Source organism: Mytilus edulis, chromosome 4, assembly GCF_963676685.1.
Source record: "Mytilus edulis chromosome 4, xbMytEdul2.2, whole genome shotgun sequence".
In the NCBI taxonomy this organism is placed as follows: Eukaryota; Metazoa; Mollusca; class Bivalvia; order Mytilida; family Mytilidae; genus Mytilus; species Mytilus edulis.
In genome coordinates, this window is record NC_092347.1 from 5,652,350 (window position 1) to 5,668,593 (window position 16,244).

The 16,244-nt window shown below is 30.1% G+C and overlaps 1 protein-coding gene across 19 annotated transcripts in view; it reads right to left on the reverse strand.

Moving 5' to 3' along the window:
* Positions 1-16,244, reverse strand: part of LOC139521686 (vitamin D3 receptor-like) — a 160,569-nt gene that overhangs the window by 5,684 nt on the left and 138,641 nt on the right. For all 19 annotated transcript variants that reach the window (XM_071315213.1, XM_071315206.1, XM_071315209.1 and 16 more), the window contains one exon: positions 5,508-5,721. In XM_071315213.1, the coding sequence (XP_071171314.1) occupies positions 5,508-5,721 (214 nt within the window). The remainder of the gene's footprint in view (positions 1-5,507; positions 5,722-16,244) is intronic.

The following is a 16,244-nucleotide window of genomic DNA, read 5'->3' on the forward strand; positions in this document are numbered from 1 at the left end:
TTGCGTCGACAACTTTCACTCTTCTGTTCTGATGTCATCTGTTTTTGTGCTGATGTTATTTTTTTTACAACAGTCATAGATAGAAATATAATGTTTGAAAATTACTGCCAAAAGAGGTTAAATGCTATCAATGTGTTAACTGTTATAGAAACAGAATGAGGAATTATGAGTCATACAGTTTTAATTGGAAACATAAACATGGATCTCAATTTTAAACACTACATGTATTACCAAATCTGACATTTTTATTTACATAGCATATTTGAAGGTTCACTCACACCTACATGCAAACCTCCAGATATCATTTGAAAACTGTGAAAATAATCAACATGTTTTGACAGATTTAATGAAACTTTATTATATTCGTACCATTTTCCCTTAAAAGGACAAGAAAACATTGAGTAAAATATAAGTTTATGATATTAGAAAGTGCAGTGTGTAATGCATTGAGATGGCCCATTAATTTAGAAAGGTACTTTGCACTTTAATGATATCCTAGTCTACACTGTGCAGTCAAGAAATATAATGATAAATTTTCCATTAAAATATAATTTTCTTCATGCAATTGTGGTAATGTTTTGGCAGACACAAACAGCCTAGTACTCTGCATGGTTTTTTCTAATCAATCATACATGGAAATGACAGATGTCAACACATTTAAATCAACACTGTGCATTAACATTTCAAATTCATTTATTTTTATGCATTCTCGTTGTAAAATCTGCCTGCCCACTGATCCTGAATTGACTTTAACATTTATACACATAAAAAATCGTTACAATGTTCATCGCCTCGTGCTTAGACAGAAAATACTAATTCATAATTCCAGTTAAAAACGTTATTAATTATATCAGAGAAACACCAAGATTGGTATTTAATGACTACAGCTAGTATCGATTCTGTAGTCAACACAGTCGGAGATAATTACAACTTTCATTCTAATTGTGTATGATTGAAACTTTCATAGAATTGTCAATACCGTGTAGAATACTTTCCAACTATTCCATTTTTATCATAACAGTTCAAGCATGTAATACATGCAAATATTATAAATCACGGAAAAATCGTCATGACCATATTAATGAAGTTATTGGTAATCTTTAAAATTGCATTCGCGTGACACTCAATCTATATTAATGTAGTTCTTTTTTATGATTTTTATCACTTTTTATGTAACATTATGTTAATTTCATAGACTACAAAAAGATATATTTACATATTCTCAATGTAGTCAACATGCATTTTATTTTTCCTTTAAAGTCTTCGGAATGATAATTATGTTTTGACACACTAGTAGGGTGCATAGAGGTTACTTGGTCAAAGCAGACTTAATTAATTTTGTGTCAATAGCAATGATACAAATTTTTGGAAATAAGGTTAATTTTGAATCCACTTATAATTCAATAGCTCTTTTCAATTTAATGCCTAAAATCTTTGAAATTTTCAAAACTATCCAAATTAGGAACATTTCCCCCTTTAAGATACATATTTTAGACCCCCTGGACTATAATCTCTTTGCCAACTTTTGACTAAAATCACAATGTTTAACTACAAGACTTGAATATAAACTTTACAAGCTGTCATCTAGCACTTAAGCTGCAGAGCCATAGTGATCAATATGTTCTGACCTATGATGCAGACCTAAGGTCCTAAATGATCTGCAAATTGTGAAAGATAAAAAAAGTTTAATCTGTTTAGAAATCTGGTTTTTCGATTTGAAACTATACACACCATAACTATGCAGTTTCAACTTTGTTATTCAATTTATTATTCATATCCCTGAGTAAAATAAACGAGGTCAAGTGAACTTTTGAACAATCAAGGTCAAGTGAACTTTTGAACAATGATTAATAAGTTGCTTCACATTTGTAATACTGATACACAACACTGATAATTACATCATACAGTAATTAGCCATCTCTACTCAGAGTCTATTCAGATGTAAACAATCAGCTGATTACATCAACACTTGACTTGCTTTAAACAAATAACTGAAATTGTAAAAAACAAAACACTATGAAAGACTAAGATATGTACTTATTTTTTTCAGACTAGTAGCTGGGCTCTTTGTCAAACAATTTTACTCAGAACACAGAGTACACAATTTCTGCTTAAAAAACACCAAATCCAGCATTCTGATGGGTTGAATTTTGAGTCTACATACTATAATGGTACATGTACTCGAAAGTTTATGACCGTAAGGCCAAGTTTTTTCCAAAAGAATTTAATAAAGTGTGTTAATAGATTTCATATTAAAATACAGCTTGGTAAAACAAATCTTTATTACATTTTGTGTTAAGAATTAAATTATTCAATCTTAGTTTGAAAATAGTTGACATTTTGAACTTTAGCACCTTGAAAATTGAAATAACATACACCATCAGCACCTGTAGATTGTTGTCCACAGAAATGCCAAGATCATTGCCAGGTCATTCTTCGAATTATTTAACATATTCCATCACGCAAGCTTAAATTTAACGAATAAAAAGACCACTCATTATACAGAAGTAAAAGTACCCTGACAAAAGACATTAGTAGGTTAATAATAAAATAATATTGGGTATTAATACCTTCAATCCTAAATTTTATTTGTCATTAAGATGATATTGAATGCTTTACTTTTGTGGGGAGTATATTGAGATTTACAACCAAAAAATGCAAACTTGGAATTTCCTTAAAAATTTGCATTTTAGTTACCTGATCTTATAATTACAATTATCAAACATGTAAAACTTTGAGAAAGCTGTTATTATTTTTTATATCATTTATAGAAACACATGACAATAAAATTTACATTACTCAGATATTCAGCAGCTGTTTTGGTAAAAAATATCACAGCCATTGAACAATGTAGATCTGTTTCCCGAGTGGGGGGGGGCAGGATTTTCACACTGTGTTGATTAGACTCAATGGTGGCCTTCGGCTGTTTTCTACTTTTTGGTTGGGTTGTTGTCTCTTTGACATATTCCCCATTCCATTCTCAAATTTTTCATGTTCAAACTTTTAAGGAATTTACTTATCAAATTTGCAGTCAACCTGCCTTTGTATTTCCTCATTTGATCAACTTTATTTGCTTATGTTTTTATCGCACATTGCCAAACTTTATTTTGTGTGCTTTATCTCTAGTTAGTAAGCTTTTCATTGAAGATGATTTAGCTGAGTTTGAAATGTTTTTGTTTAAGTTCTATGTAAATTCTTATAATTTATTCATTGCATTGTACACATTAAGCAATATACGACTTCTAAAATAATGTTCTTTATCCATGACTACTTCTAAATTTACGATTCAATTTTCTTAAATGTTTTGAAGATCAAAGAAACTTGATTATCTTTTTAAGCAAAAAATAAGCTTTGCAAGAGACCAAATTGTTCTTGAAATGAACGACAAATATTGACGTTCTACAGACTTCATTTTTTATTCACAATTGTAGCTATCAAGAAATATTCACGTAATATTTACTCAATCGTTATAATTTTTTTTCCCATTGTTAACTTTCAAATAAAAGCATATGATTACCTGTAACTGTCCTAATCGCTTTTCTGCATGTGATTTTTAGAATCAGAGTTGAGATTATCTAAATATTAATCTTAGAGTGACAACAAAAACTACTACTTCTAATAGTATCCCCCTCTACAATATTAAATGTTCAATTGTACTCATCGAAGAACTTAACCTTCTCGTCTCAATAATAATAGATTTCATAAAATCTTTTGCCGATACAATATGACGTTATGTGTTTTTGAGTAAACTACATTTAAAGTATAGTTCTCAATATAATATACCATTTAATACCATAGAAGTCACGATATTACATGTGTTATCCATCAACATCAAAACAATTTCACTGAAGATTGCGGTGCAAATTTATTTTCCCAACTTCAATTTCCATTCTTTACCATACATGTCAAGTGACATGATATTCGCGTGTAATACACGCTTTTTCAACGGTTTACACGCGAGGATTTTGTCACATGGCGTGTACACGCTTTTCACCACTTTACACGCAATTACACGCTTGTTTGTTCTTTTCATTTTTTGGTCGTTAGTGATATCGCTATTCTCGGGTTTTTTCCTTATTCGGCGATAAATACCGAAAAGTTCGAAGCAATTGTTTGGCTGCCGTATAATTTGTTTATTTTTCTATATGGACAAACAGTAAAAGGTAAGTAGTTTGTGATTAGTTTTAACAATTTTGTGACTTTCTTTCAAATTCACTTTATAGGGGAAATGTGCACAGAAAGAGGTCACTTTTCAGGACCTGTACCGTCGCCTAAAGTGCCAATTGTTAAGCCAAAACGATGTGTACGGCAAGATTATTTTGGAGTTCGAGTTTAAATGATCGAGTGACAAGTAACGCATAATTTGTGCATTCTACGTTGCAATGATAAAAAAACAATACATTTGAGAGGAGAAATACAATGTAGCTATTTGAATAAACATTTAACATGTTTATCTAATAGAAATCCAATTTATAACACATTTTTCTTTTTCAATTTCAGTTTCAAATCTAGCCAACACGGCAACAGATTTCTACAGGCCATGGGGATAAAAATACCACAGAACTGTTGCATCAGCTCTGATAGTACCAGCTTTCTTCTGATGAACTACCCAGTTTTAACCAGGCAATAGCAATTGGAGCAATGGCAGAGATAATCTATAGATGACATTTTACATTGCCAAAAAAACAACAACATTATGACATTCTTTCAAATCTTGATAAAGCTAATTCAGTCAAATATCAATTCCTACTGTGGGAGAGCCTTTTCAATTATAAAGAAATTAACACTGAATTCTGATCTGAACTTGACTATGTTACATTTGTATTGTGTGCTGTTATCAAATAAATGTAACTAAAATTGAAACTGGCAGTTGTTTTAAATATGTGCCTAGTGGTGGTGCTTTAAAAGCAACATAACAGACCACTGTTAAATACAATAAAAGTTCAAAATAGAATATATATTGTTCTTTTATATTCACACATTTGTATGAAATTATGAACATTACCACATTCATATTAACAAGTCCGCATCTACGTCACGCGTTTTCACACGCTTTTTGACATATCATGTCATGTCATGACATGATTTCCCATTGTCAGAGGTTGACATGTATGTTCTTTACAAAAAGGTAAAGTTAAATGATGGGTGCCATGGGTTGAAAATACCGCTAAGAACCATCCAGATAAACATTTTGAAAATGTTTGGAACAATTTTTTAAACAGTTTTTAATAAACTATTTTAAAAATAAAAAATAAAATCCAGGATGAAATAAGCTCTGTAATCATCTTTTCAAGGGCCAAGTGACTAAAAAAAAATACTGAAAAATAATGCCAGTAGAAACTTAAATGTGGAAACCAATGTTGAAAAAGTTTGAGCCAAGGCTCCATGTTGAAGACTGCAGTTTGACCTAGAATGATTTACTTTTACAAATTGTGTGACTTGGATGGAGAGTTGCCTCATTGGAACTCATACCACATCTTCTTATATCTATGACAATGTTAACTTACCAGACCCTTAGGAGCATTTCTTCTGAAGAAAGCTTTACAGGATTCACATGATATGGCGTCAAAGTTGTAACCCAGGGCTTTGTCTCCACACACCCCACAGTACTTGTCTTCTTTGTTCTTTCTGGACTTCTGTGAACCCATGTCTGGTGATATATCCATTGGACGGTAGACATTGGCCATGGAGGGCACCCCATTGCTATTTGAGTCTTCAAAACTGTAAAAGAGAGGGAGACATTGAATCAAATATTACATAACTCTTTTCAAGGTTTATATTAGCAGCCATTCAAAATCTTTTGGTTTACTGTCAACTGTAAATAAATGAAATCACCCTAAAACAAGAAAAAACAGAAACATAAATGACGCTCCAATATAGAAATATTAGGAAAAAACAGAAACATAAATGAAACTCCAATATAAAAATATTAGGAAAAAATAGAAACATAAAAAAATACATGTATTTTCTGATAGAATGTTTTGTATACTAGAAAATGGAAATTAAAAACATTAAAAAATGTAAAAAATTGTTTTTTTATATCTATGATATAAACTAGTGTACTGTATGTTATACTTTTAGGGCATGTATAAATAATAAAAAAATATATAATTGAAACCTTACCTAAAGATGCTAAATGCTGACATATCAAGCAAGGAATGAAAAATTGGGTTTAGTTAAATTTGTTTGAGAAGAAATGTGATAATTATTAACCAAGAAAAGGTAGGTGTGAACTCTCAAGAAATGTCTCGTCAACAGATGGAGTAGGATACCAGTTTGACAGGATAACAGTCCAGTATTCCACCAATGAAATCCCTTAGGGAACAAAGGAAACCAGTCCAGTATTCCGCTAATGAAATCCCTTTAGGGAACAACCCTTTAACTTCAACAGGGAGTTCAAGGACGGGAAGAGTTTTATTTTTAACATAAATTGGTTTGAATTTTTTTTTACAACAGATGGACAATTTTTTTTCCCCAATTTAATTTTGTTCACACCCAGAAGAAACATTATAATTTTTATCTATGCTGAGAGAGTAGAAGTTGTGTATTTCTATAAAATCACTAGCAGTAAATAAAGCTTTTAATGGCATAAATATACTAGGTGGAAAAGACTTACTTATAGTAGAGTTTAAGCATATCAAAATTACAGATGATTTTTTTAATTTCATTTTAGGTGATTGTAATTTCATATAAACATGTACCTAAATACTTTTAAATTTGGTCTTTACCTTTTTTACAATAAAGTTTTTTATTTGTTTATCACAACCATCAACATAAGCTCAGACATATCTAAAGAGACAACTGTATTGGCAGTTATTTTTCTAAATAAGGTCCTTCAACCCTGTTATAAATATAAACTCATCATATATACCAGGATTGTAATTTTGTATTTATGCCAGACGTGTGTTGTATTTTACAGGAGTAACATGTTGGTGTAACTAGTGGCATCAGTTTTAAGTTGGGTTTGTGTTGCTAATTTTATTTTTAGTTTTGTGTGAGTGTAATGTTTTGTACTTTCGTTTGTCTTTCTTGGCCATGGTTTTGAGTGTTTTTCTTTGACTTTAGGTCTTTGTTTGTATCCTTGGTATCTACTTGTGCATCAACCGTTAAAAACAAATAATGTACATTTATTGTCAAATAAGTCATGGAAATAGTAAATTTGACTTGGTAAAAAAGTTCAGTTATAAATGTTCGGAGGCTTGAAATAGCTACTATTCAAAGGATTTGTTAAATTAATTGAACGGTTTCAGTTGACAACTTCTAACTTTTTATTTTAGAAACCTGATGATTTTTAAGTTACTTGATTACAGAATGAGGAAATCAATATCATCTTTACCACCTTTATACATATTGATTTCTGGCACTGATTGATATGTGAAATTATTTTTCTACATGAATGTTTAAAATAAAGACCTGAAGTTATCTCCCTTTTAATAAACAAGCCATACAGAAAATGTACCGAGTGACCCTCTGTCCTACTTCAATTAAAGCCACAACTATTGGTAGAAATATTAATACAAGTTTACACTCCCCTTTCAGTGATTTACCACGTTTAAAGTACAATGTGACTGATAAAACGAAAAACAAAATACTGAATATTTAACACATTTTCTTTCTAATGCATCCTGTTTGCATTTATCTAACAAATTGTACATTGATGTCTATATATATTTTATTGACTTTTAGTATTATCCATTTCTGACTAAAATGTTGATGACTTCTATTAAACTGACAAAATGTTCTCTGTTTTTCTATTTATTGGCAAGAACTAAAAGAGTTCACCTAGTACAAAGTTAAATTTCTTCACTAAATTGCTTTTCACATGAAAGTAGCATTTATGTAATTGCAGTAGGTTTTTGTAGCCACATCTGGTAGATAACGATTCCATTAGAACAAATAAATTACTTTTTCTGTTATACACATCTACACCTGATTCCAATAAACATTCTTTAGAGCAAGATGTCTTCTTTTTAAATTTTTTTAATGAAGAATCATTGTAAAAAGTAGTGTAAAATGAGATTGTGTTTTAGTTATTAAATGGTTGCAAGTATTTCCTTATGTCATTTTTATTTCTAAGTATTGAAGTCAAATGGGAACCAGTTTCATTTACTGGCTATTTTAAAGCAGAATAATGAAATAACAGTGTTTCTGGTAAATGGTCCAACAAATCTGGAATTGTTAAGAAGGTAACAGGGTATTCTTTTTATGTATATTCATAACATTATAACAGGGGACTGGTTTGATCCCAAAAGTTTAAAAAAAACTTGGTAATGGAAACATAGGGTGCCTTATAACAGCTCAGTGACACACATACTTTATGGACTTCAATACCAAAGGGTGTATGGATCAACTTTGCTTAAAAATGGCCTCAATTTTAGAAAGTTATGATTAATTGAAGTTTCTATTCCATGAGGTTTCATGCCACTACTATTGCAAAGCATTGCGGTTACAAGAATAACTAAGAATGAGTTGTGGCTTTTGTGGTATTGCCATGCCTTGGAGGAAGAGTAAGATTGTCAATGGAAACAAATTTGAAGAAAATGATTCTTACTTACAAGTTTCCATAAATAAAATTGAGAATGGAAATGGTGAATCTGTCAAATAGACAACAACCCACCAAAGAGCTGATAACAGCCAATTCCACCAAGAATGACTTTGTCCAAGAGATCCCATCGAAGAATTTTATTTACTTTCAACATTTTTCTTCTTTCAGATATATACACAGGCTATTGTACATATTTCACAAGAAAAGGAAAAATAAGTTTTCAGTTTTTTTAAGAAACAGACAGAAACAATTAAGATAAAGATGATTCCATTAAAACCAGGAAACTAAAGTTTTTATATTATTTTTTTTTTTTTATATTTATTTTATTTTATCAAAACACAATACATGATCATGATAATATACAAAAGTATATAAATTATTCTTTACAATGCAGGTAATACAATTATAGATAAGTATAATTAAGTTAATTTTAATAATTCTTACAATTACTAATTCTAAAGAACAGTTTGAGTTTTCTGCTGCAAACTAATTTGTCTATGTTTTGTTTTATTTTCTATAGTAAAATTTTGAAGAAGAAAAAAAATGGATAGAGAAAAATAAAAGAAAAAAAATCAAAAGTTTGTCAAAAAGTAACAAAAAAATATCTAACAAAAGAACAAATACAAGTTTGAAATTTTTAGAAAAAAAAAGAAAAAAAAAGAAGAATTGGTCATCTGTGGTTTGCTCTATATATTACTGCCCTTATATGGTTTCTGATTCAAGAAAGGTGGAAAGTAAAGAAAAAGTTTTTATATTATGATCAATTAAAAGATGTGAAGACTTCTGCTTCAACAAATTCATAAAGCAGACCTGAACAATATCTAATAACAAAAAAATTCCTGCTGTGCAGAAATCTATAGCTTCAACATATGGTTTTGAAATAATCATAAAATATAATTGGTGATATTAATATGGAAAATAAGAGGGGCCTCGTTGATCCATGAGAGTTGTATTATATGCCAACACATATGAATACCATTTTCTAATCAGGATAAAAACACAAACACCATCTAATTGGCAAGAAAAAAGTAAAGCTTTTGACTAAGCATGTGAAAATACAAGAAAATATCCTCAGAAATTATCAGCTTAGACAAATTAGCAGTATTCTGTAAAACTTGGATGATAGAGCAACATGACCTCGAAAAACAGATGGCAAACGAGTTAATACAGCACAAGTTAAGCTTTGTGCAAATTGATTTAATAATAAAATATACACATTGTTTGTTTTAAAAATAAGGATGTTAAACATGCAGCCTAAAACATTTAAATCTGGTTTTTTTATGCTCTGGCAACCTTCTGTATGACTTGCTGGGGGCATTAACAATCTGTTTTTATGACTTGTAAGGGGTGAGATGACTGGGTATCTCCTGACTTTCCCAGATGGACAAGACAAGAATTTCAAAAATAAGAAGTACAGTACTAACAACAGAGTGAAAAATAAACTACTTTATAGTTTTTAGTAAAGATGTACTTTTTTTAAACAGTTATGAGATGAGGTTAATCTTTTTCTTGAAAAAAAAATAACCTAAAAGGGAGATAATCTATTGATGTATGAGTGATTTTAAGTTTGAAGTGAAACTTTTGAGTAAAAGAACACTTTTAAGTCACAGATTTCAAATATCTCAATCTCTGACCGACTTTATAGAGACACCAATCTTACTTTAAAAAACCTGATATTTCCATACCGTGTAAGGCTCGACATTTCTTTACCTTATATATATATATATATAAAACGCACCTTATTTGCAGTTTCTTGCAAAGCTGTTGAAAACACTATTTTGAACTTAAAAGTCAAATAAATAATTACTCATTTATATTAACAGACTGACACGTCTGACCTTAAATAAATAATTTTTTTTGATCATTTATATATTTTTGTATTGTACTGTACTGTACTGTATTGTATTATATTATATTTTTGAACTATAATTTTGACTGGTACAAATACACTCATTTGGAAATCTTTTTAACTGATAGGCTAAGATATGAAGATTATCACTGCAGGCTAAGATATGAAGATTATCACTGCAGGCTAAGATATGAAGATTATCACTGCAATGTATCATTTAAGTTTTCATTTTTCAAAATTGTGTAAACTTTTAAAGAAAGACATTAGCAGACAATTGTACTTTACTGGAAAGTCTTTTAATTATTTTTTTTTACCTTAAAATTGCAATTCTTCATTTGTTATTCAGACTTTCAAATTGTTTTTATGAAACTTGATCAAAACACCAATCTACATGTAAATCATATTTGACATTCATTAAAACTTTAACAATGTACATGTCTATTTTGACAAGTGAATTACATAGCTTTATTAAATAACTCATTTCGCTATCAAATTCTTCATTTCAAATAAAATAATCCAACAACTGTAGTATGATAACACTTGGTATTCTAATACCTGCGGCAATGTTTTTTTTACCAATTCTTTAGATTTTAATTACAGAACCAAATATAACTGGAGTTCTTTTATGCACATTGTGATATCATAATCAGAAGATCTTTCCTGTGAGATATCTGACGCCTTGTATACAAGAAAAAAAAAGTTCTTTATGAACCCAAGTTTTACCTATTGAATTTCAGTATGACAATTAAGGTGTTTTAATATGAATTGTATTTGATTTCATTTCTATTAAATTTAAGTTGGTGCCACTTCATTTTAGAGAGTGGCACCACCACTTTGATTAGTTATATGAAAGATTTTGTAACTGATAAGTTGGAAATATCCTCCAGTTTGCTTTAACCCCCCTCCCAACTGACTATTATTTCAGGTTGTATAAAAAGTAATAGCCAAATAAAATAAGAAAAGATTAGATTTTATTACTTTTTTAATTTCTCATCTGGAACTGGAATATTTTTGCTCTCACATCCTCAGCATTTCAAATTAACATACAGAAGTTGTCTTATTCCCTCCTCTTACAAATCAGCTGGGATTATATCAGTATTATTATGTGCAGAGGAAACAGCACATATGAAAAGAATAAACATATAAAATCACACTGGACAATAAGTATTTGAAGTACAAATGAATGACCAATTTTATTCATCTCATTTAAAATAAACTGCAAGATGCTATATCTATTTACAGCCCTTATGTACATAAATACTTTTTTAGCAACTTATTTTTTTTTTTACAAACAAAAAACTGACCCTAAACAAATGTTAAAACAGATTAATGACAGTTCAAAGGTACTAATTGATCACATGATAATGATCTTTGGCACTTACTTTACATATATACTTTTTTAGCAACTTTTATTTTTTACAAACAAAATACTGACCCTAAACAAATGTTAAAACAGTTTACGGACAGTTCAAAGGTACTAATTGATCACATGATAATGATCTTTGGCACTTACTTTACGTGAGGAAATAAATGTATATGGACCACAATTTACAGTATATTTATGGAAAGCAATGATCACCATTGTTTTATATAAGTACATATGTCATTTATACTCCTGCCAAAACATATCTTATCTCAATTGGTTTCCTTTGAGTTCTTAATCTATTACAAAAGTTCTGTTTTGTCCCAGGGAAAAACTAGTTATTGTGTGATTGGCAGCAAGGTTTATTGTAAATGATATTGATGAAAACTACCCAAATGTGAAAATTAATCGTGCTATCAGAGGGACTATTGTAATATCAAGTTATTCTGACCACAGTGAAGTATTGGTATGCTAAAACCACCACGGTATGATTCATCCTGTTTACCTGGTAGAATGGCGGGATAGGTTACTCGGTACATTTTTCAGGCTATATACTTTACTACAATATTATGGTAATTTTTGCTGATCTGTTGAAGGTGTTTTGCAATAAAGATCTTTAAACTATACAATCGTCCCTGTTCCGCCCAATACTAATTTTGTCGTAACTTGAATTGGGATCGTATATTTATATTTATTTAAGGATACTGAACAATGCACAAGAAATAATTGAGTTTTGCTGAATACAATCAAAAAATTTATTTACTTTTTAATGTGTTGAAGAAAATCATACAAAACAAAGGGACATTATGTATTGTTTGTATTTTATCATATGAGGAATCTAGGAATGGTGGAAAAATTGTCCAAGCCGTGTGCATCTGTTTCTCTTTTGAAATCAATTTGTTTAACATATGTTATTTAATTAAATCCACCTTTAGAATACCTGAATCAAAGTAAGATTTGTTGATTAATGCTAATTTCAAATTTTATGATTTGAGGCCTATTACTGTGTTAAATGTCTTAAATCAAATATTTGTATTTTATGGTGAATCCATATTTACATATAATAAAATGAGTCCAAAAGAAAAAGAAAACATGGAGAAAATAAACACAAGACAATATCTAATAATGAAAAAGTTATTGACTTTCATTGGAACCGCAAAACAAAATCACACACTTTCAACATGTAAATCATCGAAAGAAAACCTAAAGGTCATGTCACTTTTGTGTTACTGGTCACATCTTAACCCACTCAAATGTCCTTATTTTGACAAATATTAGCTGACCTATATCTTTTTGAACATTCTTTAAAAACTGTATCATTTCATCAAACATCCAGGAAAGGTTTTACAAATTTGTTCTGAACAGCTGACGTAAACATATTGTTAGGCATTACACAAGCTTTTTATTTCCCTTCCTTTTACACAATCTATTGATTTCATACACTCTATTTGTATACTAAACACCCTTAAGATACTTCAAATAAATTGTTTGCATTTGTATAAAGTCAACATTACCAAGCACTGTTATAAAAAAATCTATACTATATGTCCGATAAAGTCAACCAAGATCAGGCCAAGAGCTATGATGTCTTCTGATGCTTCTCCTTAAAAGTTCATTAAATAGGAACTAGTGAAAAGTAAAGCTTCCTGATATAGCTCCAACATCCTGGTCTTTCATCCAATACAGAATGACCTCCAGTACGACCTCCAGTGTATTGTGTAATGTTCTAATATAAGTAGATATCATGTACTTTACGTAGCCTATTTTTTACATGAATCGTCTGCCTATCACCCAGTTAAATCTTTATTCGTTGTAAATTATCCATTTTACAACCCATTTTTTCTGTGATGTTTTTTTAGTGTAAAGTCCGTTCAGATATAACATGAACCTGATTGTAAATGTAAAACTAGTTAAAGGAAATGTACTTGTTTCAATTTCTCTTTGTCAGGTCACTGAAAATATTCTTTGATAATCATTTTTTCAGTGACCTTAACTTTGAAATCTTAGGTATGACTAATGGTAAAGGAGCAAAGACCGAAAAAAGAAAAAAAATGAACATTTTCATAAAAATCTTGAAAACTTTGGTAAAATATTCCTCTTCAATTTGAGACATCTTTAAAGGACCTATACTGATTTTTACTCTCAAGAAGGAATGCAGGTTCACACCTTGTAAAGTGTTGTCATAGCAAAGTATATGTTGATAAAATGTGTCCATATTTAACCTCTGTTCTGCCTCCAGATCATAGCATATAATGAGATGGGTAATCATTTGAAATAAATCGCGCTTCACTCGCTAACATCTCGCCTTTTTTTGTCAATTTCTTAACCTTTAGTGCTAAAATGGAAATTTTGTTATCGTAGATAGTGTTTAAGATGACACCTCACGTACATTTAAATTGAAAAGTTCTTGAAACACCATCAATATTACCAATAAAAGACGCATAAATATTTATTTAGATACATAGGGCGAAAGAATATAGGAATGTAATGGATTTTTGATCACCTTACGATTCTACTTGTATTTTTTCATGCCTGACTGGCCAACGTACTTGATGACCTACGCGGCAATACAATGGACATATATCTGAATGCGATGTCAGCTGTATGACTCCATAATAATACCAAATTATACTGTCAGTCAATTTATGTTCCTTGTTTATAAAAGCTGTAGAAATTAAGTCGACAATATCAACACCATAGACCTGTCATTCTGGTCACTGATAGGATCTCGCAGTGAATACTGTACTTGAAAGCAAAACCCTATCGGAGTAACCTTACAAAGCTTGTCAATGAAATACTTAACAATGCCCATGAAAAGTAACACGATTGCTCTCACTGATATCTCTCTCAGACTGATATTGGAGAAAGAGCTTTAATTAGGGAACACTTTGAATTGTCATATGTCTAATTAAAAAGAGGTGACTTGTCTTGAAAGATGTCTTTCAATTTAATTATATGAATAAGTTTTTTCAAATTCAGACAGTTTACAAGTTATGATTTTTTAGAACTCCCGGTAAGTTTATGTTAATCTTTGTTTATGAAATCATGAGTTTGTTTTACCCATATAATCCAGAATAGTAAGTGTCCCAAATAATAACCCCAATATGTAAAACTAAATTAAATGTAGAAACACAGCTATCAAAAATAAAGAAGGTCATTGAAAACTAATAAAATCCAAGGTCAACCTGCAACTCATTATTATACACCTAAAAACCAAATAATAGCTCAAAATATGCCACAACCACAGAGTTACAGTAACAGGGGCATATGTAATAATTATAATTATTATTTTTCTGATAAAAGACACAGTCTACAAGACAAATGAATTGTTAAAAATGTAATTTCCCTTCTGATACATTTGTGGTTGGGTTAATATCTCTTTAACATACAACATATCTCTAATTTTGGATTTCTATAAATGGCTTTGTAATTTTTCTCTAATTATATAGAAGAAGGAAAACAGGTCAATAAACTGATATTTTCAAGAGAATTCACCTTTTTTTTTTTACTTTAAAGATTTTCTGTATCTTTCTATTGTAACTTCTTTTATGAGGTTTGCAAATTTGAGTAAAAATACGTTAATAACTTGCCAACACTCTATCACAGAACTAGATTAATTTAAGACATGCAATTGCGTTATTAAATTTTTGTAGCTAAATATGGAAATTGAACAGCCGATTTCATATAACTTGATTATCAAATTAAAACATATCGCAAGCATATGCTCACTTGTTTTACTGAAAAGGGAACCCATTAAAACCTCCTATACAAAATCGATGAAGATTTGAAAATACCTTCGGTAACGGAAGCAAAATATTTCCCCATCGCTTAATTTATTGAAAATTTCATTTATCCTCTATTGATAATTTTTTTAACATAGGGATTAAGAGAAATGATTTATTTCTCATGAAATTCATTCTGCATAAGCGAAACAGAAATTCAAATTAGCTGTTATTGTGAAAAAATGTAAATGATTAAAAATTGTCTGCCTGTTTCATGCCAGTTTATGTTAAAAAAGAATCAGCATTTATTCCAAATAATAGATGTCCTACGCTTTTTAATCTGATGTAAGAGCCAGTCTTTTAATTTGTAAAAAAGAAATTTTAAAGCTTAAATTGAGGCTATTAGGCCGAGACAAATCTGTAAGAAGGATTTACCAACTTTATAAATTGTTGATATTCCCTACAGGCAGATTTATTATGAATGTGAAGAACTCACAATATGTTGCCTAAAGACGAGAGGAACAGTTCACATCCCACTAGGCCAACTTTGTTTATATTTGTGTCAAGTCTTACCATACTAATCTTCACAAATGCATTGAATAAACTTATATCCCCAAGAAGTATTGAATTCCACTGCTTACTGTTGACCTTGGGGTCCTGACCGTTCAGCAGCAGAAAAATTTAAGTGATTTCAAACTTAGAGGCTCACATCTCTAACATTTAAAAGACTTGTATAATGATGCATGACTAAGATTTCTTTTTTTT